This window comes from Pseudopipra pipra, chromosome 13 (assembly GCF_036250125.1).
Source record: "Pseudopipra pipra isolate bDixPip1 chromosome 13, bDixPip1.hap1, whole genome shotgun sequence".
Lineage (NCBI taxonomy): Eukaryota > Metazoa > Chordata > Aves > Passeriformes > Pipridae > Pseudopipra > Pseudopipra pipra.
Genome location: NC_087561.1, coordinates 21,089,954 through 21,114,964, shown reverse-complemented (window position 1 = coordinate 21,114,964; position 25,011 = coordinate 21,089,954). Strand labels below are relative to the sequence as shown.

Below are 25,011 nucleotides of genomic sequence, written 5' to 3'. Positions count from 1 at the left end.
GATTTATAGTGAGACAATTTTGTTTAGTTAGATAGATAATAGGACCTTTCTTGAAATTTATAACTTTGTAGCAAGCAAACATCTGCAGAGTGTCTGATTTGACAATATATTATGGATGCTAGATAATAGGACCTTTCTTGAAATTTATAACTTTGTAGCAAGAAAACATCTGTTGAATGTCTGACTCAACAATGTGTAATGTTTATGCTTATGTATAATGAATATTCATGAAGTAGCTGGAAATAAATGTAGGACAACTATCTTCTTTGGGTGTGACAGGCGTTGGGAGTTGTTGGACCCCTTCCCTGATCACCCAGTGCTGAAATTGCTTTTATCATATAATAAAATTCTGATTGGAAATTGCCCGATTGGGTTTCTATTTCTCACAATAGTAATCAGCATTTGCGACTGGTTTAACTTTCCATTCGACAGGCAAAGTAGGAAGCTTTGGCCTGACCATAGCAGACTCCAGTATTCAATATGTGAGTTTGTCAAAGCCTGGCTGGTGGCTGAACTAAGACACCTGTGAACAGAGGTAGTTGCTGCACTGGGGCACTGGGGATGTTCCCAGTCTGGGGCCAAGGTCTTCACCTGCAGAGTGACACAGAGCTTAGCCTCTCCCTAAGCTTGGATATTTTCTCTCTTGCAGGCATCAATTAGAATCTGGTACAACGACACGGGAAAAAGGCAGCAGCCACATACATTTCTGCAATCAGCACAATACACTGTTTTTATGGGAGAACAAGTAGAGAGTGCTGAGACAGCACAGAGTAACAGAAAGCACCATTGGTGAAGTGGCAGGTGGGGGATCAGAGCTGGAAAGGCAGGAAAGAGGGAATGCTGCTCTGGTCCCCCTTCATATCCTGGCTGATGAGGCAGGTTGGACACATGAAATGAAGCTCAGTTCAAGACATGACCCAGTGAGGCTGGAAGAAACCTCTGAGGTTTGTCATTTCTGCCTGGAGTGCAATGAGATGCTTTTTCCTTCCCCATAATTTTTATGGTTAATTGTTTCGAATTCTTGGCTTAGGTATGTGGTAAAAATATAAAATGATGAGTGTGAGATAACTGTCTGCTTAGGCACCTTTAGTACTAGAAAATGCTGACAGAGGGCATCAGAACAAGGAAATATCAGAATTGTTTAGTCCAGCTGCAAAAATGACATGCAATTATCAAAACCATTAGAAAAGACTGCATTTGCAAGTAATCCCTACAGAGACTTGACTATTGCTACAGCCTCTAGGTTTGTCAGGGGTTCCTTAATGTCACAAACTGAACCAAGCCAGGTCAGGGACATCAGTACGATGGGACAGCCTTTCTGTGGGGCTGAATGCACACAGGTCACTACCTCCATGCTAGAGATGAGTAAAACAATACAAAATAAAAGTAGCTCTTGGGGATGTTGTGACCTTTGCAGTTACAGAGTGGTTTATTCTAAATGACAGAAGCATTTAAATAACCGGGTAAGTTTCCCCTCCAAAATTGCATTCCTGGCTACACAAACATTTCTGACTCTTAAATTATAGTTTGTCATAACGTAGGTTTTCCAGTTCCTGCTCCACAGGGGCTAGATGGGACGGTGATATCATTCCTAAGGAAAAGCCACAAACGCTTAAGTGAGCTACAGTCAAATTCAATTAAAAACAACACAAGTATTTAGAGTCACAAAGAACAAAACTTTCCACAGCCAGCTGGCCTGGGGAAAAAAAAAAGTAAAATCAAGGCTTAGTTTGTGCAGATTCTCTTGTGTAGCAGCAGATTTGACTCAGTGTGCTGGCATTTTGGATGCAAATGCTCTGAGGGCTGCACTAGCAGAATGGAGTCTCATTGAATAGATATAAAGGCCTGACTGTTGAAGAGCCTCATCGGTTCACCGGTGAGAAGCAAGTCCAAACTGTAGCATCAAGTAACAACGGGGCAAACAAAGAGCAGCCAAGAGGGACTGGAGCTGCAACAAGAGAGCAGGCATGGAGCAACAAGCTTCTGCAGCGAGAAATAAACTAAAACAAAAGGCTGGTTTGGAAAAGCTCTGGCAGTGGAAATAACAGGACACATGTAGATAGTTTTCTTCCAAATGGCCAGCTAACCACTGCTGCTTGTAAAGCTGTGCACACATTGTGTGCTGGGTTAGTGGTTAATCTGCAGCTGACTGAGAGCCACCCTGTCTCTGCTGGCATAAAGAGGCGTCCAAAAAAAGGCAATAGCAGGTCATCCAGGTGCCTGATTTGCACCCACAACTATCTGCACAACCAGGAGAAGAGATACAAATGTAAGCCTTCTGAGGCTGAGAAAAGGAGCCTCTGTGTGTAATGCAATTAGTTCCCTGCTGTGATGTGAAACACCTTGGTGCATCCTTACTTTCAGAGGTAACAATTCAGGAATGGAGCTGGTCTCCTCCTTGTCATAGAAGGCCTTGGATACATAGGTTGTGGCCTGTGGAAGTGTTCTAGAGACTTCAGTGAGCTTTGGATGAGGCTCCATAGCTGGGCAAGAAATAAGTCTCCATGACTGAGAGATTAATACATATCTATATAGAAAAGAATAAGTTCAAGGCACTTCTCAGGTCCTGTGATGGGTACTTCAGCCTTTTTAATACTTCTTTGAGGTTGCATAATAATGTAAATTACAGGTTTATTCAGAATGACACCACGTGCACTGATGGACACGTCTTCCAGCTCGAGCAGTGGAAGCCCAGGGCTCAGTGAGCTGTGCCCAGCTGCAAGGCACAACCTGCATTGCTGCAGGGCTCAGCAGGGAATCCTTTTCTTCCCACTCCTACAGACCCAACTGTACTGCCCGAGGGAGCATTTCCAGCTAAAGCAAAGAGTCAGCCAGGGGCAAAATGAAGGACTTGGTAGGCTAATGGTCTCATTTGGTGTGGCAAATCCTCTGAAATTCACTAACAATTAAGGAACATAATACCCTCACTTTTACATGCTTCAGTCTTACAAATCAGAGACCACGCTTTCCCTACTTCACAAACTTACACCCAGTGATTTTTCTCAAAATAGGACTCGTCAAACTGCGTCTTTGCCCCTGAACACTGGGAGGATTAAGGTGTGAAATTCCTATTAGGGCAAGGGGATTAGGCTGTTGCATTTACATAAGGATTTGACACAGAGGATCAGTTCATGGGTCGGTGTGCGCAGGCTGTGAGGGGCTAATAGCTGATGTTTCAGAAGACAGGGAAGCTCCTCCTTCACAAATGTGCTTACATCTTTCTGCATGATGCTGCTTGGAAAGACCAATTCCTTCTTCATCCCTCCAGTGATCACTCTAAACCTTAAAGCATGAGCTACAGGATTGCCCCGATTATTGTCTCGATACATTTACGTCTGAGGCAGCACATTGGAAAGTAATCAGTGAGGAAAACTGCCAGATTTGGAATCAACAAAATCTATGTAAATACCCATGCACTCAAAAAATATCTGGGGAGCACCAGCTCGGGGATGAAAACTATGCCATAAGTACCTTTATTGGAGTGACAAAAGGTTTTTGGATCAAAAAAAGAGACTATAGCTCAAGCATGTGTTTTTTAACAAAGAAATGCCACCCGGACCTCTGTCTCTTCACTGAAATGGTTCATGTAATACAGCCCTATGCAGACATGTGGACATAAAAAAAGGTCCAAAGCCCCCGAGTGTCCCCTACAACACCTGCTACTACAGCTCACAAGTGTGAGGCACTAAAATTCAGAGTCCTCATTCTCACAATCAGATCAGAAGATCACACCAAGTCCATTGCCTCAGCAGCTCTGCATGCAAGATTTAGCACTTTGTTAGGCAGGTACATTTCCACTTCAATCTTCCTTGATTTTAGCCCTAGAAACATAGCAGCCCAAATTCTCGAAAGGTAGTTTTATTTTTTTGTACTTCAGGACTTTTGGTTAGGTAAGAAAATGCAGAAATCAACAACACTTTCTGGTCCTGAGTTTTAACAGCAGGTCCTTAGAACATTCATACATCAGTTTATCCATATTAGAGTGCATTTCATCAGTGAACTGCAAATATTCAGTGTTATGGTTTACTTGTTTGGTTACCATCTAGCCCCTTGCTTAAGTAAATTACCCAAAAGCAGCTAACACCTGACCAGAAATTATATATTTGAGGAGCAGTGTACTCTTTTCAGGTAGAGGAGAAGTCATTATTAGCTGTTTCATAGATGTGACCTGCACAGCATAGGATTATTACAAAGAATGAACAGGCGGGCAGTCACAGACTGGATTAGGGAACAATGATTCATAAATCCAAATCTCTGTCTCACATGTTGCTTTTATATAGAACCTGGTAAAAGCCTGCTTGAACCAGCAGTGGAAATCATGCCTTTTAATTTTATTCCTGCATTTCTGAAATAACAGGCCACTTCAGGCACTTACTGTCACTTCCCTGATTCTGGAAGAAAAAGGTGGATGTTAAAGGAGCCATAAATAGTATCTGCTAGTGCTCCCTTTTCTATTATGTTGGCTTTGATTCAGGTCCCTGCAATTAACAGGAACAAGAGAAAGACAAATAAAATTATCCCAGCTGTTTGTGGCGGACAGCCCTGGCCTCCCAGCTGAGAGCTCTTTGTGCTGCTGAGAGCGTCACCAAGCAACCAGCCCTTGCAGCTGCCAGGCTGCAAAAAAGAAGTGAAAGCATGACTTATGGAAAGGAAGCACATGTGAAGGTTGGGACTAAATCAATCTCTGCTTTGTCTCCTGCCTAAATATGGCACCAGAGATCACCCTCAACGGATCTTACCCGCTGAGGGGGCAGAACCCGGATGCTTATTTTGTTTTAGAAGCCAGACCCTTGGAGGACTAAACCCAGGTATTCTCTAAGCTGTATCTGGTTGCAATGAAAAGAAGAGGTATTCAGCTGTTATGATGCTATTGAGACTTAGTATTCTTCATCAATCTTAGCTGGTGGTCCAAAAAGCAGCAGAAGGTGGCCCCCAATACAGCTGCCAGAATGACTATATTGTCCCAGTTGTAAGTCAAACCCACATGTAAGTCAAGTGGAGGTGAAAAAAAGATTGTCTGATAATTGAAACAATATGACAAGGAAAGCAAAGCAAACAGGCAAATCCCCATGCACACAGGCAGGGAAGGAAAAAATGGAGAGCTAAATGACCATTCAAACTGTGCTCTATGTATTACTGACTGTACAGCAGTGCTAGCTCTTAGAAAACTGTTAGGAATTGGTACTAGACATTCTTCCTGAAGAATCTAGGAAGGGCTGATAAACCCTGATAACCATCTCTGAACCATATAATCCCTCCAGCTCTCAGCTGTCTTAAAACTGAGTCCTCTTCTGTTTTACAAAAAAACAGCTAAGACATAGACGTGTGAAAACTTTTGCGACTTGGACATCAAAGGCAAATTGACAAACTCATTTCAGCCTCCCTATGAGTTTAAATGTGTCACAGCACCCCTGCCTGAAAACACCAAATTAATTGCCTTACCCTCAGTTAAACACTGCAGCTGAATCTAGGATTCATACCAGGAGCCCCGAGACCCACTCTTGAATCCGTGAAGCACATTGCCTCTCATCTGTGACAGAAGATATTTCCTGTAGCAACTACCTTCTTCTGGTTTTGAGAGAAAGAAGGTCTTTGTGAGCTATGCTTAGAAGAAAAAAAAACAAGTTGGTTTTCACTGGTATTAAATACTGTGCAATCTGTAGATTAGTGCTCAATGCACTTTTGACCCAACTTCATTTTTCCTTATCGCTGTCCATTGTACACTACACTGAACACTTCACACGCGCAACTGGAAGCAACGCAAACAATGAACGTCAGGATCAGATGGCATCTTTTACAGCATCTCTTTTCTGGAAGAAAAAGCCTTTTGCAGAAACAGTGTAAAATGGAGCAGTTCTGCACTCTTTGGCACTAAATCAGTACTTGCTGCCAAGAGCAGTGCAAAAACTTTATGAAGAAGTTCATGATATGGATAAAAATTCAAGGAAAAGCAGACATTTCAAAAGCAGTTCTCCATTTTAAAACTGCAAGAAATGCCAAGATTGTAAAGATCTCTGTTGCTCTGCAGTGCTAAAAATAACATTTGCCAACAACTCTGTCGAGTCTCTTATACAAAATTCAGCCTTATGGCTTTCATTTTGATTGTGAAACGTATACATCATTTTGCAACCCTCTGTGACTAGGGTTGTCTAAAATGAAGGAAATCCCCAGTACCATTTACTCCCAAAATATTAAAATTCAATAGAAGAAAAAAGATACTTCAAATTTCAGCATTAAAAATTTTCAGCATCGGCATTAAGAGATGTAAGTTCTTGTTTCTAATCCATTATGAAGGGCTTTCAAGTAGGCAAGAATAACATTCTTAGTTCCTGATGTTGGCTATCTGACTCGACTCTTTGATACACTTAATTTACATGTAATCCTGCAGCCTGCCAACAGTTGATAAGGTTCCTGATATCTGCACATTTGAGAAAGGGAAGTTTAGTTCATGAGGGGCTCAAGCTGAGCTCCGTGATGGAAGGCTGCTCATATTTAAGGTTTCAAATAGATTTTTGCTTGTCTGCAAATTCTCCTTAGCATTTCTCCCTAAATAACTTATCTGCTAAGTTTAAAATTCATGACAAAGTTGAAATGGCTGCACTGCATTTTTGCTTATTTCCATTATTAAAGTATTTTATGGGCTCCTGTTAATATTAGGCGATGTGAAGAATGGTGAGGGGTGTATTTTTCTCTCCACTCCAATGATACCATTTTGTAGATAAAAAGACCGCAAAAGTTACATATGAAAAAAGTGCTTGAGAGAAGTTACAAATCCTGAGTTAATGGCTCTACAGCACAGGACACCCGACTGAAGAATGGACAAATACATATACATCAAGAGCAAAACTTTTGCAAGCACTGTATTTTGTGTCCCTACTGCAAAGAGTAGGATCACTCCCTGCAGTTTTGACAAACCCATTTCTAATGTTCCACCATAGAATCATAGAATACTTTGGGTGATCTTGAAAGGGCACCTAGTCTAACACCCCTGCAATGAGCAAGGACATCTTCAACTATCCCAGGTTGCTCAAGGCCCTGTCTGACCTGGCCTTGAACCCTTCCAGGGATGGGGCAGCCACAGCTTCTCTGGGCAACCTGTGCCAGAGTTTGACCACCCTCATTGTAAAAAACTTCTTCCTTATATCTAATCTACATCTACCCTCTTTTAGTTTAAAACCATTACCCCTTGTCCCATTGCAACAGATCCTGCTAAAAATTTGTCCCCATTTTTTTTTAAGTCCCCTTAAAGTACTGAAAGGCTGGGCTAAGATATCCCATGCAGTGGGGTAATTTGTCACCTGGCTGTGGAAAGTTAGGGCATTCCCCATCTGCAGAGCTACAGCTACAGCTTCTCCCAACACCTTTTCATAACTAGATGCCCTGGACCTCCAGAGGAAGTTGGCTTGGGTGCCAGGTCATCTCCATATCCCAGCCACAGGGAACTCCCAGGCTCGTGCTTGCAGGCACAAAACTACACCAAGACTTGGCAGCTATGGAGAGCCGTGTGAGTCCAGGTGATTTAGAACTCAACACTCCAGAGCACACGTACTCTGACCACTTGTAACCTGCTTCGTGCTTCACCAAAGTCCCAGTTACACCACACCGACAAGAATCACCAAGAACCTGCCTGAGCTACCCCACCCCTTCCAGCAGCTTCAGAAGACTGGAGCATTGCAGAGGGCTGCAGTGCAGCACAGTCACTGGAGAAGATACTTATTTGCTTCCATATTCTGAGACACATCTGAAAAGGCAAAGAGGTGAACTGAAAAGGTAAATGGAATACAGCAATATTTTAAAAAGCTGCTCCTTCCTGTGTGAATTTTGAATGCATACCATATGCTTTAGCATGCTGTTTTGATTCTGTGCTAAGCTATTATTTACTAGCCTGCCTCAGCAAGACTAATTTTCTTTGCAGAATAGTTATTTTTAATTTAAAAGATAAGTATAAGAATAATTTCCTTCAGTGTGTGCTGCTCTGCATTTACGATCATCCATTACACTGCCTGTTCATCTCAGCAAGTCTCTCACTTGTCTCCCAACTTTCTTTATTACCATAATTCTTTCATTGTCTTCACCAAGTGCTTCTACCACCAGATCACCCAAGAAGATAATAAACCCCGTTTGATACTTAATTTTTGATCAAGTATCTTGATACTTAATTTTTACTCTGATAAAAAGTTATTTCTACCCTGGTTTCTTCTTCTAAGCCTATTCCTCACCTGTGGCAACATTTACTCTTCTTATCACTACCACAGGTCCGTTCACAGGCTCTTGAAGGAGTCTTTCTTTCCTTATGACTTTTTGAAGTCCAAATGAAGTCCACTATCTCTCTCCCATACATGATCTTATTTCTTCTATTACTCTATACTAATAGATTAATAAGGTGAAAGGGTTTTTTTTTCATGGTCTAACCCTGTTATGCCCTGTTGTTTTTTCACAATTTTATCTCTCAGCTGATTTATCTAGTACAGAGGCTGAGCTTCCTGGTGTATTTTCACCACTAGACATACAGAGGAGAACAGTTCCATCAGTCACCATTCCCAGCCTCTCTGTTCCCCTTTCAGCACTATTATGGGCATGAGGGGGTGAGGAAGGGCACAAGGGATTATGTCAAGAGCGCAGGGGCACAGCAGTGAGTTGAGGAAATACTTCTTTCACAGAATCAGGCACACACCACAAGGTGCTTTCCTAAACCAATTATTCTCTCCTGTTTGGAGAACCTGAATGAAACACCCGTGGCCATAAGCTGTTCTCCCAGTAGCACAGTGAGCACGGCCAGGAGTTTCAGGTGGTGGCTTGAACTGCTCTGCCACAGCCAGGGATTGATGTCTGCAGCCAGGCAGTGGCAGAACCAGAACTGTGGGTCCTGCAACCGCAGGGGACCGAGCACCAGCTCAGCAGCACGGAGCAGATGGTGAGGGCAGGGGAGCAGGAGGAAGGAGCTGGAGTCCTGCTCTCCCCTGCTGCCCCGCGGGCTCACTGGCTGCATAATTATTCCTGTGGAGCCAATAAAGCTCATTGTTCTCATTGTCCTCCAGATAAGAGAGCTCAGACCTGGAGGACTGGCAGGACTGACCTCTCATGCCAGTTCTGACTGAAGCAAAATACCCTGGAAAAATCCTCCTAATGAATGGTGCATGTTATCTCATCTTCCCCATGTCTGGTTTTTGTCCATTTTGTTCATAACTAAGTCCCCTATTTGGGGGGAAAAAAAAAAAGAATTAGTAAAGGCAGGATATATTTTACACCTGCTCTAGCTGAAAAATCCTATATCTGGAGTACTTTTCAAGATACAAAATGAGGAAAAAAAGCACCATGATCTAATATATACTGATTTCCTATTTATTTTAGATTACGTGGATAACATTTAAACTGCTAATAACAATGAGGTTTGCCTTTATCTCAAAGAATAATTTAAAAGTAAGCAAACATTTTCAAAGTGCAGTTAAAAACTGCAGTAGTAAAAGCAGTAAGGACTGCCTTTTGTTCTGGTTTATTAGGATGAGGGAAGAAAAAACAATAACATGACTCAAGGATATCTCTGTCAGATCAATATAGTCCCTGGGATCCTTTAACTAAAGGGAGAGTTTAGATTGCTTAGACAGCAAGTTGAGATGCAGAGCTGTGTTCTACAGCACCTAGTTAAATGTATTTATACAGATAGAAATACATGTGTGTACTCATACACACACTGCTTGCTTTTAACCAGGGAACCAGAACTATGTCTGTTAGTACAGACTATTAATATATATCTACTATACATCTACCAACATTCAGCAAGTCCTGGCTGCATGTTCACAGGGGAGAGGGTGTTGTCTGATGGCTTGGAGCAGTGAATGCTCTGGTTATTAGCCCTGCTAATTTTTCCGTATTCAGCCTGAACAAATCTCCAGGAGCAGGCCTGCAATTCCAGCTCTGTATGATAATTGATTTGGCGCAACCTGAGGAGCCCTGAACACTGGAATAGCCCTCAGCTTTTGTGGCTTCTCTCTGCACCTCCCCACATATGCAGGTCTACCTTAGCCAGCTCTGAAAATCTGGGTGGACTGGATCCAGATTTTTTTCTCCTCAACTCCTTCAAACACACAATTCTGTGCCAGGATATTTTGTCATCCTCAGCAGAGCTGAGGGTGGATGGAGGCTGTTCTCCTCTGCACGTGAGCAAAGCTATGACCCCTTCCCTTGCTGTCCCATACAGAGACCTTTGACTGACATTAGCATCACATTTGAAAGACAAAATGAGAAGGCTTTTGACAACCTCTCACACTCAGTCTGGGCCCTTTGCAACATGGATTCCTTTCCTTGATATTTAAGCTCCATCAAGACACAGATACCACATACAAAAATGAATAATCACTGGTTCAGTTCCACGGGCAGTTTCGGGGACAAGAAAGAAGGAAATACTGTTGTGCTGGATGGCAGCTCTTCACACCATTTCTTGCCAGACTCTGTTACCTGGCTGTTTGCCTTTACCTACACTTAGTGCAGGCTCTTCCTAGAAAAAAGTGTGAGCTGTGTCATAACTTACCCGCTACTGAGTGGAAACAGCCTTTTGGTTGAAGACCAGTAAGAGCTGAGAAGGAAAAAGAAGTGGTTTCAGGCAGATGAGAACAACAGGCAGAACTTGCAACAAGATGTGGAATATGGCACCAACCACCATGAGAATCTCGAGGTGTCTCACACAAGGTGAATTCAGGGGGGTATTCACTCACTCTGTGAGCTACTGCAAGGAGGGAGAGGTGAGCAAACATACTATACGTGATGCCACTCACAGCCTAAGACTAAGAGTTACAGACACACCAGAATAAGAAAGACATTCCCCCATTACAAACAGGGAAAATACAAATATTCGGTTATTTTAGGTGATCAAAAGAAATAAGACATTTACTAGAGCCCACACCTTGAGGCAGACACTTGCTCACAATCCTTTCAGTGTAACCTGGTCTCTCTCGGAGCAGGAGGGACTTCCATTCACACTGGTGGGACTACCACTGGAGCATCAAAAAAAGACCAGAAACTTAGTTTCTCAAGATGATACAAACTAGCAATGAAAAAAACCAAACTACAGGGCTTTTGGGCCTGTTCTCAGCTCCAGATATTGTCTTATTTCCCTTGCTCATTTTCAGCCCATTTATTCCTAGATAAACCCTCTGGCACTGCAGTGAATAATCCTCTTCTCTCTTGGGATTCAGGGTGAAAAGGGAACATGTCACTGTATGACAGAAAGAGCTGCTAAAATAAAGATGCCAGTGAGGACTGAATTTTTAGCATACGTCTCTTTCGGGGTGTGAATAGCACCAGGATACAGTAATAAGGGCCACATACTTATAGGTCACCAGGTCGGATCTGACTGCATCTTTCAATAATTTTGACAGCCTGCCATCTGTGACACAAGTAGCAGGTGTTTGTGTGGGGCTTGGTCAGTACGTGGCTGCTAGCAACACTCACATTACCAGAAAACCATTTCCAGCGAGCAGCAGCACAACTCTGGAGCCTGCCTGTGGACTGGGAGCCCTGTTGCCTTCAGAGGACAACAGATTCACCACAGCCAGTATTTGCATAACAGCGAAATGCCAGTGAATGCACAGCACCAAAGCCCTGTGGGTGACAGGCAGGAGCACGATACGTCATCCAGAAGCTGAGGCTGAGGCAAAGCAAGCAAAACAGCCAGCAAAGTCTGCAAGATCATGGTCTCCTCTGCTGTCCCCCTTGCTCCACACATAGAATTATGGAATGGTTTGTGTTGACAGGGATCTTAGAGATTATCTAGTTCCACCCCCCTGCCATGGTCAGGGACACATCTCACTAGACAAGGTTTCTCCAAGCCCCATCCAACCTGGCCTTGAACACTTCCAGGGATAGGGCAGCCACAGCTTTTTTGGGCAACTTGTGCCAGTGTCTCATGGTAAAGAATTTCTTCCCAATATCTAATTTAAACCCTCCCTCTAATAGTTTAAAGCCATTGCCCCTTGTCCTGTCACTCCATGCCTTGGGAAGCTGGTTGGAGACCACACTGATGTCAACCAAGTCAGTCTCAATGCTCACAGGAGAACAGGTTTGATCAAGACTTTAGCTGCTGAGATCAGCCTGCTTCTGCTTTAAGAAGTGCGGGGATTAAGATTCACAGTGTTCCAGATAGGCCCCTTTTCACCCAGATTCTGTGGCCCACAGACCTAAGGAAACAGAAATTAATAAGCATAAGGTTTCTGAATAACATCTCTGAAAGTCTTCTGAATATTTTATCATAAGTACTTAGGCATACATTCATGGAAGCTCGGCTTATTCATTCTAGTGAATGCTAAAATCCTTGAGGGATACCTGCGGACTAATTGGTTTTGTCTGTGTTAGTGTCTAGTCACTGCATGAATCAGTGCTGAACTTCCAGCTTAGACTAAGAGCTCCCTAAAGATAGAGAACTAGGCTGTGTTGTCTGGCGCTGTAAGTGACTTGGGTTCAGGAGTTTTTCAGTTCATACATTATTACTAATCCTTCTTGCATGACACATGGCTGCTAGAGAGGAGTAATCTCACGCAAACACTCCAAGTCAGAGCAGTCCGAAGCAGCACTGAGCAGGAGTGAAGCTGGGAGTTAATCCCCATTCTGAGTGATCTGCCGGGGGGGGGAGGCAGCTGTGGGCAAAGATCCTGCCTGCACCGTTCCCCTGCCAGAGCTTGAGATCCAGATCTGTCCTCTTGGTATCCAAAGGGGAGATTTATGTGAGGCCTGGCAAATCTCAGCAGTTAACAAGAGAGGAAAAGACTGAGAAGGAGATGCAAACCAGATAAAATTTTGTTGTTACAGTTTTGTGCAGCAGGGAGGGAAGGTGGGACTCACTGCTCCCCTGTTTAGCACTGGCTGCTACAGAACCTTTTGCAGAAGGTGGGACACCGAACACACTTGCACCCATCTCCTGCTCTTCCCTACTGTTTGCTTTGGGGCTAGATCCCAGCTTTCCACACATGCATGAAACTGCTTTGTCCTGAAGTTATTCCAATGCAGATTTTCAATATCCCAAAGGTCAACTGTCCAGTCTTAAAAGGATGAGGAGTTCTGACACCCTTTCCCTCAACATGTGTAATAACACAAACCAATTTGCTTGCTTTGTAACCTTGAACCTCATGCCTCAGGGTGTAAGTTAACTATCCCCAGAGTTCTAGCAGGAATAGTTTCCCTCTGATCTTTCAGCAATGCAAATGATATTTAGGTACATCACGGAGGTATTCACCTTCTTGAACACCAATTACAGATTACAGATGTTAGAGGTATTTTTTATATTGTGCTTGTTCTATGTCTCATTGACACAATTTCATTAATACAATCAATACAGCTACACTGTCTCGATGGAGTTTGCTCCACTGCTGGTATCTAGACTTGAATTTTTTAATCATTTGTTTCAAAATACCAGCTTAAATTCAGTGCAGAAGTTCCAAAGTTTGGTTGGTTTCTTCACTGTAACTTGTACGGGTGCCTCTATGGAATATTTTTACTAGTAGCACAGTACTTAGGAGATGTTTTATCAAAAAAAGTCCCAACCTTAAACTTGTTGTGAGCTTAGTCATCCTACTTCTCCCTCTGTGGCTGCTGCCCTTCCTCAAGAAGGCAGAAGGTGCAAAAAATCTAAAATGAAATGGCAACTTCTTCCCTGGCCAGGAGGGGTGGGCTGGCCCCCGAGGCACTGGCATCAGCTTTGCAAACAGAGAATGAACTTCACTCATCACCTGCCATTTGATATCCTTATCAAAGCAAAGGCTGCTAGAGGGGACCATTTTATTAAGGCTAGAAATTCTTTGGGGAGAACAGTCACACGTGCCCTGACATATGGAAATGTATGTAATTTCATCTGATGAGACAGCTAACACTCAGATGGAACAGCAGCACTCTGTCTGGAAAAGGTAACACCCAACGAATAGTGCATGTGTGACTTCTCCCTGTGCTTGATGATTTCAAAGGCCAGAAGAGATCATTGCATGCTATTATGGCTAAAAACACAGTCTGTTCCCTGCTTGTTGACCAGAATATCTATATTCAAGTGGAACTGAACCATACAAGCTCTCCCTGCTCTGAACAACTCCTTATTCTGCTTATTTGGTGATGCTAATTGATGGGTCACAGGATGGGGTATTTAGTTAATTAAGACATGGAAATACATCAGATGGAGAAAAAGCTGGAATTCCATACCACAAAAAAAATTCTAATACTAAAGTACAACTGAGCACGCCTGATGAATTTCTATCACTCCAGACTATCACTGACTCAGCCAATGGCCAAAAAAGGGATTTTTGTCCCTACATCTCTTCACACACTTGCTGAACAACTCACAGATCTTGGAATAAAATACAGTGCAGAAAAAGAGAAGTTCAGTGTGCACAGAAGACATCAGCTTTTACGGGTCACTTCTTAAAAGCAGGAATGAATGCAGACAGACTCCACTTGCAAAGTAAGGTGCAGAAAGCAGATGGGCACTGGGCTGTGGGTGATGAAACAGCCTCCTCTTTTCCAGGAAGCACCAACTTATTGTACACCATGGTGAGAAAGAAGCTCAAGCATAAGCAGGACAGTAAATCTATACGACGTTTGCAAAGTCTACTTCAAACTAATGCATTCAAAATATCCAAATGCAACTTCACCCATAGTCTCAAATTCTGTTTTCTAATTTATTAGAAATGTTGTTCTAATATTAACGACACCAGGCAGAAACTGTCACCATGTGTTTATAAAGTACCCAGTGCTCCCAGGAATCCAGACTCATTTGGGACACTGGATATAACTAAGAGTTTAAAAAGGGAGACAGAATGTACCAAAACAACTATTTTCCAGCATGATCCATAGATCTGACCAAATTAAATCCTGCATATGTGTGTTTTAATTATATATATCACCCATCTCAGCACAACAGCAGTTGTAGTTATGGAACCAACCACTGAATTTGGTCCATTATAGCATTTGTTTAAAGCACTGAATTCTTTGACTTATACTATTTCCCATATGTCCATGGAAGTTCCAAAGATAAATCCCTATTGTGATTCCCTCTCATTTTTGGTCAAATATTTGAAACTCCTTTTGAGCTCAGGGGTGTCCATCAAGAGGTGATGATATGCTCCAAGAAGGGAAGGATCTTGAGTACAGAGAGGCACAAGGCAGTAGAAATATGTGCAAGACCAACTTAAATAAACTACTTAAACACAAGATGCTAATTTAGCAGTTTCAAGAGCCGTATTTTTACAGCCAACCCAAGACATAAAAAGAAACAAAATTTCATTGGAATAACGTAACCTCACTGCTGCTTTGAGTGTTGCATTTATTCAAATACAGCCCATCCAGCCCTCAATTATCTGCTTTCTCACTCCAACTGCAGCATAGATCTACAGTGCATAGAAATGTAATTATTCACACACCACTCTGTCGTTGCCACCACTGCCTGTACTTCTAAAGCGTCTTGATTACTCTGCTGATGAGCATCATGGAAATGCCTATAAATAAAATAATCATCTCCCCTCATTAAGTTCCAGCTCATGGACTGAGGAAGGATGATTTTCCTTTGTACGTTCCTTTTGTAAATTCTATCATTTCACAACAGAGGGAGCAACGTGCCTCTGATGACACTCAAAGAGACAGACTGTCAGGATTCTTGTCAGCATTTCAGCTTTGAGCAGCTTGCGGTTTTGCATGAATATTTTCTCCTGAAAATAAAATGCTGTTTGTCAGAATTATGCATTCAGTAATCCCTTTCTAATGTCAGAATCAGACATGCAAAAACCCCTGATGTCATGTCAGGAGGTCAGATTTTATGGAGCAGTATGTCATGGAAACCCCAACAGCAAGCACTGCACCCACAGCAGAAGTCTCTGGTTCTAACTTCAACACTGAGAACACACATAGGTAGAAAATTTCAAATAAGCTTGGATATAATAAAAAACAAACACTGAAGGAAACTTTCCAATAAAAACAAAGCCTTGGTGAAACAGGTTTGCCCTTCAAGAAGCTTCGACACTAATTGCTGCCGCAAACAAATATCACACATCCCCTTATTGTCAAATCACAAAATCTCTCTCTTTTCAATAACTGCAATACTGGGTGTACATTTACATATAGTGAAACTCCCAGTAGTGCCTCCAACATGCAATGAAATATCACATTTCATAAAATGGTGAATTATAAAGCCAGCGAAACAAGTTAAATGTGATATCTGTGATCAAGACTTTACTGAAATTACATTTCTGCAACAAAAACTGATGAAGTTGTCTGGTTGCCCCAGTCAGACCAGTGCTGAATTAAGGCCCCATTCACTGTACAGCTGTCAGAGTGTGACAGGAGGAAAACCAGGTTGCCTTTTAGTATCTGATTCAAGAAGAGTCATGTGTGGTGTGGTGTGGTGCCTGCTATGGAGAGCAGTTGGCAGTAAGAATTGCCAGGTTACCGAGATCTTTGTGTCCCTTGCTGAGCTGTAGCCCTGTCCAAAGCAGTATCTCCCAAAAGAGATTGCAGCACTAACCCCCTGCTAACCCACAGCAGCACTACTCCAGGCAATCTGTAACTTGAGAGCAAGCAGCATCTCCCAAATCCTCACTTAAGAGTTAACACCATCGCACAGGCTGATCAGCCCACAGGCTCAGGTCAGGCTATGGGCTGATCTTGTCTGGCTCTCTGGCCAGAGGTGAGGGGGAATCACCACTTACTCCTGTAACTGAAAGGGGGGGAAGAGAACAGTTTGATGGAAGCCTATGGGACATCCCTATTTCTGCATACCATTCAAAGTAACATCTCACCTCCCAAATGCCAGTTGTTCTCAAAGAACTGAGGCCATTCACAGGTTCAGATGAAGATCCTCATTCACAGCTACGACAGCAAAGGTACTTGTTGTGTCAGCATGAGCAGGCAGCTGCTCTCAGATCAGATCTGTTTATTAAACCCTTTGTAAATCTGCTGTTATCCAACAGGCATGATCCTGTGCCCATATATTATTTCTGCAGTGGGGACAGGTCATTTGATTCTCTCCTTCCTCACTCCCCAGTCTCTTCCAGGGTTTTTTAAAGACCATCTAGTTCCAACCTCACTGTCATCGGCAGGGACACCAAAACATCAGACAGAGTAGAGGGACATGCTACTTTCAGCTCCCAGGCACTACACCTGGACTGTGCGGGACAGTTTATGAACCTGTATTTGGGGTTGGAAGGATGAACATTTTCATATGTAAAGTCTGAATGTTCATTGGACAGAGCTAGTACTTGAATAATTTTTCCAGAGACAGCAAAGAGTTAATTTAAAGCAATAGCATCAATCCCTAGAATAGCCAGAGTCTAAACCCACACAAGAGCTGTGCTGCCTCACTCCAGAATCTGGAGCAAGGAAAACAGTGACAAAAATAAGATCATTCCTCAATTACAGAAGACAGAACTGTTAAATCAAGCTCAGAATTGTCCTTGAAGAATCTAGCTCTTCCCAGTTCTAAAATCAACCCCACATTCCTTTGAGGGTTTTCATGGATACAGCAATATGAAATCGCTCATTGCTGTGTAGCTGCTAACAAGAGACAGATGTTTCCTTCAGTTCCAGGAACATGTAGACATGAAGCGCATTATGATGACCCACTAAATACTTCTGACTCTTTCTGCATGTTACCTCTTCATGCATTTAGTCAAGAAAATGCAGCACAATTCCGTGCTTTTCCTGCCAACTACAGAGCTGACCAGAAGAGTATGCTTGGAGCAACTGCTTGATCTTAGCAAGCCTTCATCAGAGGGCAAGGAAAGTCAAGCAACACATTTTCACTGAGTGAAGCCAAAGCTTGAGAGTTCCTGCAGTTACTCCAGAGCCAAATGAGCTGGTGGCTGTGAGCCACGTTATTTATTTAGCTGGTCCAGAAGACACGCACCACACGCTGGTGTGCAGGACGAGCATCTGTTCCACTCAGACCTTTGGCTACATTCTTTGCTTGATATTAATACCAGGGAAAATTTAGTAACTTAACCACTGGCATGAGAAGTCATACTTCTAAGAGAACAGATGGCAGTGATCATCTTGGCTTAATTTTAGGCTTCAAAAATTGTTCTGAGTCAGCAAAGCCTCAAGGGAAGAGAAAGGAAAAGGCGCAACATCTGTAAAACCTCTTACCTGTTTCCCATCCAAGGTATACAGCTTTTTGACCACTCCTGTCTCCAGTTTTATAGCTTCGGTGATGTCAGTGAGAACTTGCTCAAATGAATGGGCAGTCTTCTTGTTCAAGAGCACACGCACTGCCTTCCGGGGCTTCACCCCGCTGCGGATGATGGTCACCAGCTTGGGACGCACGAAATCTTTGTTCTCCTTCGCCTGGGCACTGTTGCTGCTGGCCAGAGACTGAGGTGCTTTCTGGTTGGCAGATGTCTTCACGTTGACAGACCAGTTGGGGTTGACATTCTTGGTGTACTCCACCTTCTTGAAGAAGTTGTCAGATGAGCAGACGTAACTCTCCCCTTTTGAAAGAAATGAAATTCTGCAGTTACTACAAAAAGGCTGATGGAAAACAGACAATATACTTTCCCCGATTAATCATGCAAACCATTGATAATTGTTTTCATCAGCACTTCCACGACAGTTTGTTATTAAAACATTTTGCCTTATTTTAATTTTATATTTATGATTATTTCAAATATGACTAATATTTCCACAAACTAGGCTAGTCAGCCTTAGCTCGCATGAACAAATACATACAAGCACTCAGTCACATGAACCAGGGGTTAAAAAAGGTTGAATTATAAAGGTAGTTAGGTACTGGAAGATGCAACTAAGTTGCCTAAGAGCTCCAAAACGCCAAATTCATTTGACCACCTTCATTAAACTGTAACTTTGCCAGCTTCCTCTCCATCTTTACAGACCTAGCTACTACTTCAGTGTGTCATTCCCTGCCAGAAGGACATCAACATTCATCCCCAAAGTACCTTTGCATCATGCTTGAAAAATAACAAAAATCTTGTACTGAACTGTCTCTACTAAAAGTAGCATTGATAAATCTAGCAGGCATAACAAATATGCTTTTTTAAATCACCAGTGGTTTATTAGAGAACAGACCTAATGGCAGCTGAGATTAAGCACTACACCAAATGCCACTGCTTGCTTTTATATGGCTGGTACCAACCAAAAATATATTAAATCCAAATTTAGACATGGTAGAAAAGGGTTACATGGTCTTGTTAGTAATTCACAAAAAGCCCTTCCCTATCCCACCCAAAATTAGTTTCAAGCTTTGTCTGTAATTTACAGGATCCTATCTATCTAAGGTTTTAAAAGCACCTTAAAGGATTTGTAGGATCTTCTTTTGGGCCTGCAAATCTGATGGATGCTAGAAGAGTTATTACTAGAATGAGACTGTAAACCAGTATCCCTAAGGGAATGTGGCTGTCTAGTCTGAAATGACTCAGGCTGCTGAGCACTTGAAGACACACTGAAAAAAAGTCAGTCAATGCTAGAGGAAAAAGCTTCTGTCTCGCCATTAGATAAAATTTTAATAGGAACTGAGGGCATAACCAGTAGGATTTTAGAGTTCCTTCTGGTGTTTTCTTGGGCTGATCTAATAGAATTAAGTTCTTCACGTATTACAGTAGATTTGAAATCAAAATACAAATTTAACTATACTGAATAAGAAAAAAAAAAAAGAATTCCTTCTTTGCACAGTCAGACTGGCTGCATTTCCTTATCTGTCCATGCAAAATCCAGGACCCGGATATCTTTGAAAAGCCTACCTGACAGCCGAGTCTGGCTTTCCATTCCAGGACCTCTAGGGCGGGATTTGACATCCAATTGGCAGAGGTATAAATATGGATTTCCAAAGAGTCCATTGGTTTCTGCACAGCCCAGGCACGTAACATACCCGGTATAATGTTCATACAGTCGTCCTTCTGCTGACTAAACTGCATTTTTGGTGGAGGAACCTAGAGGGTCCCTCCCTAGAACATATGGTGAGACCACTAACAGGCAATAAACAATAAACAGAAGACTTTACAGGCTTATAACAATGGTCTATGTAGTATTTATGCTCCTATTACTGCTAAGGATTTGATGTCACAAGCAGCCATAGAAAAGATGCAGGATGCTCACTTATTTTAACCCTTTGTACCCAGTTTGCCACAAAATAATGCACACTTGTGGTGCTTACATCTCTAACTGCAGCTCTTCTCCATCAGTTGCATAAAAATGACCAAAATCTTTTATCAACAGGAAGCAGATATTGTTTTCCCTTCTAATGATGGAATAAAAATAGAGAAGGGAGAAGAGAGCTGACAAGGTTCATGATGAACACTGTCAGTTGGGCACTTTGTCAACTAGTTTACCCAAACTAATGCAATAATCCCACCTGTAGGTTCTGTTGGCTTGACCAAACAGTAAAAATTTGTATTTGCTGTCAGAAAAAACCCTCATTAAACTGACCATGTAGTAGTACCCATGGCTGAAGCTCCTTAATTCCTCATATTTTGTGAATCTGACTCAATAGAAACTTAAATATACTCCACAGAGTACCACACATTATAAAGAATTCCCACTGGACATATCATTTTCCAGAAGCACTGAGTACTTCAGATCTTCCTGATTAATAAGTGATAAGCTGTGGTTTATTCATCTGCTTCAGCCAAGTAACACCTGGTGTGGAGCAGGCCAAGGCTTCTCTCCAGTTTCACAGCGGAGTGTAAAGGGGCGGAGGGGGGAGTTTGGAATGCTCACAGGGAATTATCCCTGTCCTAAGAGCCTGAGCCCTCCCAAGCTCATAATCCCTGGGTGGCAGAGCCTTTATAAGTGTGTTCAGAACAGAACTGTGCATTATCCTTTGAGAAAATGGATTTCTCTCTTTGAATGCAACACCAAGAGTAAGTGATTTGAACGCTGCTGTCACCCCTGCCCCAGGCTTCCCTGTGGAAGCTCCTGACCTCACCTGCACCTCTGCTTCCCTACCTGAAGAACAGAAGTAGCAATACCAGCCACTGAAGTGTGGCAAGGCTTGACTTTCACCCATATTTGTCTAATACTTTAGGATAGAAGACGCCACAATGAAAGAAAGTATATCTTTGCACTGTGTTCTACAAACACATGAGGTGGTGCAGCGTATTTTCCATTAATAAGTTCCATGTTTTAAAGCAAGCGGAAGAGATTCTTGGTCTGTTTAGTACAGTAGTATTGCTCTTATTTCCAGCTGAATCCTTTTAAATTCCTTACTGCACACCACAGCTGTGTATTTACACCAGTGTACACCAAAGGCAACAGTGGCATGAAGGCAATACTCTTGTAGGCTTTTCTCCCTCAAATGTGCTCTTAGGTGGTTGTACAGATCTACACGCTGGCCCTTCAAGTTGTACTCACAGTCACAAGCAGAAAATAGAATCTGCCCTTTCTCACTTTGTTTCATTTAGCCCAAACCCTAGCAAATATTTTATTGGGTTCTAAAACTGGAAAGGAATTTGTTTGGAGTGATAATTCAGGATAGCAGTTCAGAGTAGCAGCTCTTCTCAGTGTCATTTTTGCAGTTATGGCTGTATAGCTCCAGGGAAAAGCACCTTTCCTTTCCTTCTTCCCTGACCCAAAGATGTAACCTGAAGCTTTAACTTAATTTAGAAATCACTTCAACTGATGTCTTCCCAACTTCAGTTTATGACCCTCAAATAGTAGCAAAATTATCATTCAGGTTCCTCAGTGAGGCACATCCATTTGCCAGCCCGGAACACGTGCTATCCCACTTCCCACAGTGGAGTTTTACCCAAACCTTACCGTGGCGGTAGTAGGATTGAGCAAGTGTGAGCTGTGAACTTTCCAGATTTGAACAAGCATTCATAAAAAAAAAGAGATATCCTATGGGGAATACTGCTACCTTAGAGGAAGGAGTGGTTTCCTGGTTTCTCTGTTACATCTGTCTGTGCTAAGCCTATAATGAGAAGTCAAGGTGTACCACTGTGCCAGTCAGAGTTTGTAAGTGATTGACACAGCGTGGTTGCAGAAGACGTGCACAGCATAACAGCAGGATGGGAAGTGAACACGAGATTTTGTGAAATGCAAAAGAAACAACTCCGAGAAGAATATATAAGCACAAAAATCTGTGTACAAATATTTGAAGGAACACGTCCTGAGCCAGCAAGCAGCTGTGCACACGTGCAGCAATCCAGCTGTAAACCATGAGAAGGTGTGATGAACAGCCACGTCAGTACTTCCAAACAAAACCCCAAATGGGAGCCCCAAAGAGACACACTCATGCAGTGAGGGTGGGAAACATCATCCTGACAAGATCCAATCTGCTGCTGAACACCAGCTATGGTACCAAGGACAGCATTTGTTTAGTGCAGGGCCAGGTCAGTGCACGATGCCCCTTCTGCACTGGGGAGTCAAAGCCCTGCAGGATGATGTTGTAGGATGACACACTTGTCATCATGCCAGTGTGTTCCCGAGGTGTCACAATTCCTATCATGCCACCAAACCAGCCAAGGCATTTATTTACTCCTGTCCTGCCTTGAGCAATAGATGGACTGACTGCAGACCTTTGACCTTAAGTCATTATCATCATATTTGCCATTTGAAGCCACGGCTTGTATCACACCAAATTACTCTGGCTACAAGTGCATGACACATTCCTGTGCTACCAATTTGACAGAAGCACAAGGCGATTTATTCGGCTCCTAAAGAAGGGATGATCTCAGCAAAGATAAGGTTTGCCTTAGAGAAGGTTCCTCAGAAAAACCCTAAGCTCCAGAGTAGTGCTAATCCTTCAACCCTCTTACAAGCAGCTCCTTGTGACAATACCAGGAATGACAGGCTGTGCTTTCAGAAAAAGTTATCCTTCCTCAGCACACACCATCAAGTTTCCAAGGATAATGAAATGCAGTCAGAAGTCTTATGAGAAAAACCAGGAAAGCTGAAGTGAGGCCATTTTGAAAGTGTAACTGTTAACACTTATTCCAAAACCAGTCCCTCTGGGCTGCAGTCAATTATTTTGGCTGTTAGCTCTGCCGTTGCAAAGTTGAGATTCTGCTACTGTGCTCAGCTTTAATGTTTCATGGAATTTACTACCACTGCAATAGGAATTAAGTGGACTTAACACCTTGCAGAGTTCATTCCACATGGTGTTGAAGTAGACCTTTGGTTTCAAATGCGTGAGCTTTTTGCTGCTTTATGCATTAAGAAGACCTGATCCACTATGGCAAAATGAACTCTGGAAGAGCTTCCTTCCTTTGGCTCTTCCACAGGGATCTCTCCCATGAAGAGAAGCACCTCTTGTTCTGTTGAAGAGCTGAAAGAAATGTGTGATTAGAAATTACCTTCAAAAGCCTGTAAAGAATTTTGGGGCCACGCTGGTCCTAATGTGACAGACAGGATGAGCAAGCAAATAAAACAGAACTTCAAGGATAAATTTTGTTGTGTAGGATGCTACTAGCTGAGCTATCAGGACAACAGCCACAGAAAACAATTCCACAGGTTACCAAGGTTTCAGTATTGGACTACATGAATTTCACTTTTCCAGGCAAACTGGAACACACACACACACTGGGTGGAGATTCCAATATACTTCCTATAAATCCCTCAGTCCCAGCACACAGCAGACTCTGTACAGCTCCAGGGTGGAGTCCCTCCTGTGATTACTTTAAACACTTCTGGATAAGATTTTGGAAAATATTCCCAAGGGTATGACAGGATACAAAAAGCTTGGAAACACTTTCTGGAATATCTCACGCAGCCCAAGAATATTTGCACACTGAGCAAAACAAAACCCTATTCAGCTTTTTTTAGTGCTTTATCTGAAGCAAGAGCAAATTTCAACCATGTAGCGCAGGACAGCGCATAAATCCACCTTTGGATGGACCCTCTGATCACAATGCAAGGGGGGTTGTGCCCTTCCCAGCCTGAGCATCCCAGGAGCTCAGGAGGGAAAAGCGCTACAGCTTGAACTAAACGCTGAGTCTCAAATTTTAGTTTTAATCTATGTCTGCATTTCTGCCTTTGTTGGCCATGTCTAATACATGCTATATTTGTATTTAATGGGCTTATTTGCACATGTGTTTCTGACCCTGGCCATGCACGGCAAAGGGCACTTAATTCACAGGAAATGAGCCACTGACTAAAAGCAGGTCACAATTCCACTTATAACAAAAAACCTGTAAGATGTAAGTACTTGCAAACCACTGACCAAACCCTGGAAAAGGCTCAGGAGGGGAATGAAAGCACTTGAACAAGGAAGCTTAGAGCTCTGACTTCCATCTTGGTGTCATTGATGGGCTTTGGACAAACAGGTAGAATTGTTTTTCTGCATTTCAGTTCCTCATCAGTGATAACACCTTCTTCCACCCCCACATGTTCACATCAGAACCTCCCTGGGCAGGAGTTATCTGTCATCACACTCTGAACCAGTGCCTTGAACAGTAGGATGCTCCATTCGGTCGGTGCCTCTAAATACATGGCCATGGATGTCCAAGCTTTACAAGTGAGTAATTTGGCTTTTGAGGAAGTGTCAGTCCCTCCTCACAGGGGAAACAAACCAGTACTGAGGTTAACTGGGAGTTGCAGTGGCTTCAGCAGCCACGAGTCTGACTTGTGCCTTTCTCTCACTCTCAGGCTGTGCCTCGCTGTCCCTTTCATTATGTCAAGAAGCTGCTATTGGGCCACATGGGAAAGCAGCAAAATTATGGAGAGGGATAAAAAAATCTATTGTCCCACAAAGAGTTCATTTGTGGGACAATGGGGCCTAGAACATGTGGCCAAGAGCAGCATTTCTTAAGCCATCTTTGCTGCTGAAGTCCATGTACAACATCAGCTTCCACCTTTACCCAGCCCTCCATTCCAAGACAAAGAGCAATCAGAGCTGAGGTGGGAGAATTTCCATCTCATCACATTGAGTCTACAGGAACATAGAGGCTCTGAAGGAACCAAGGAACAAACCACCCTGCGCAGATGTCAAAGGAACTAAATTTTAGCAGAAACTTGGATGACAATGTGAGCTGCTCTACAATCAGCTTGAGAACAGCTGGAAAGGATGGCACATGATTTTTTTAGCATCTTTCATAT

The 25,011-nt window shown here is 42.8% G+C and overlaps 1 protein-coding gene across 5 annotated transcripts in view; it reads right to left on the bottom strand.

Annotated features, from left to right (window-relative positions):
* DCX (doublecortin) overlaps positions 1–25,011 on the bottom strand; it is a 94,528-nt gene that overhangs the window by 53,930 nt on the left and 15,587 nt on the right. For all 5 annotated transcript variants that reach the window (XM_064670401.1, XM_064670403.1, XM_064670400.1 and 2 more), the window contains exon 3: positions 18,112–18,452. In XM_064670401.1, coding sequence (XP_064526471.1) covers positions 18,112–18,452 — 341 coding nt within the window. The remainder of the gene's footprint in view (positions 1–18,111; positions 18,453–25,011) is intronic.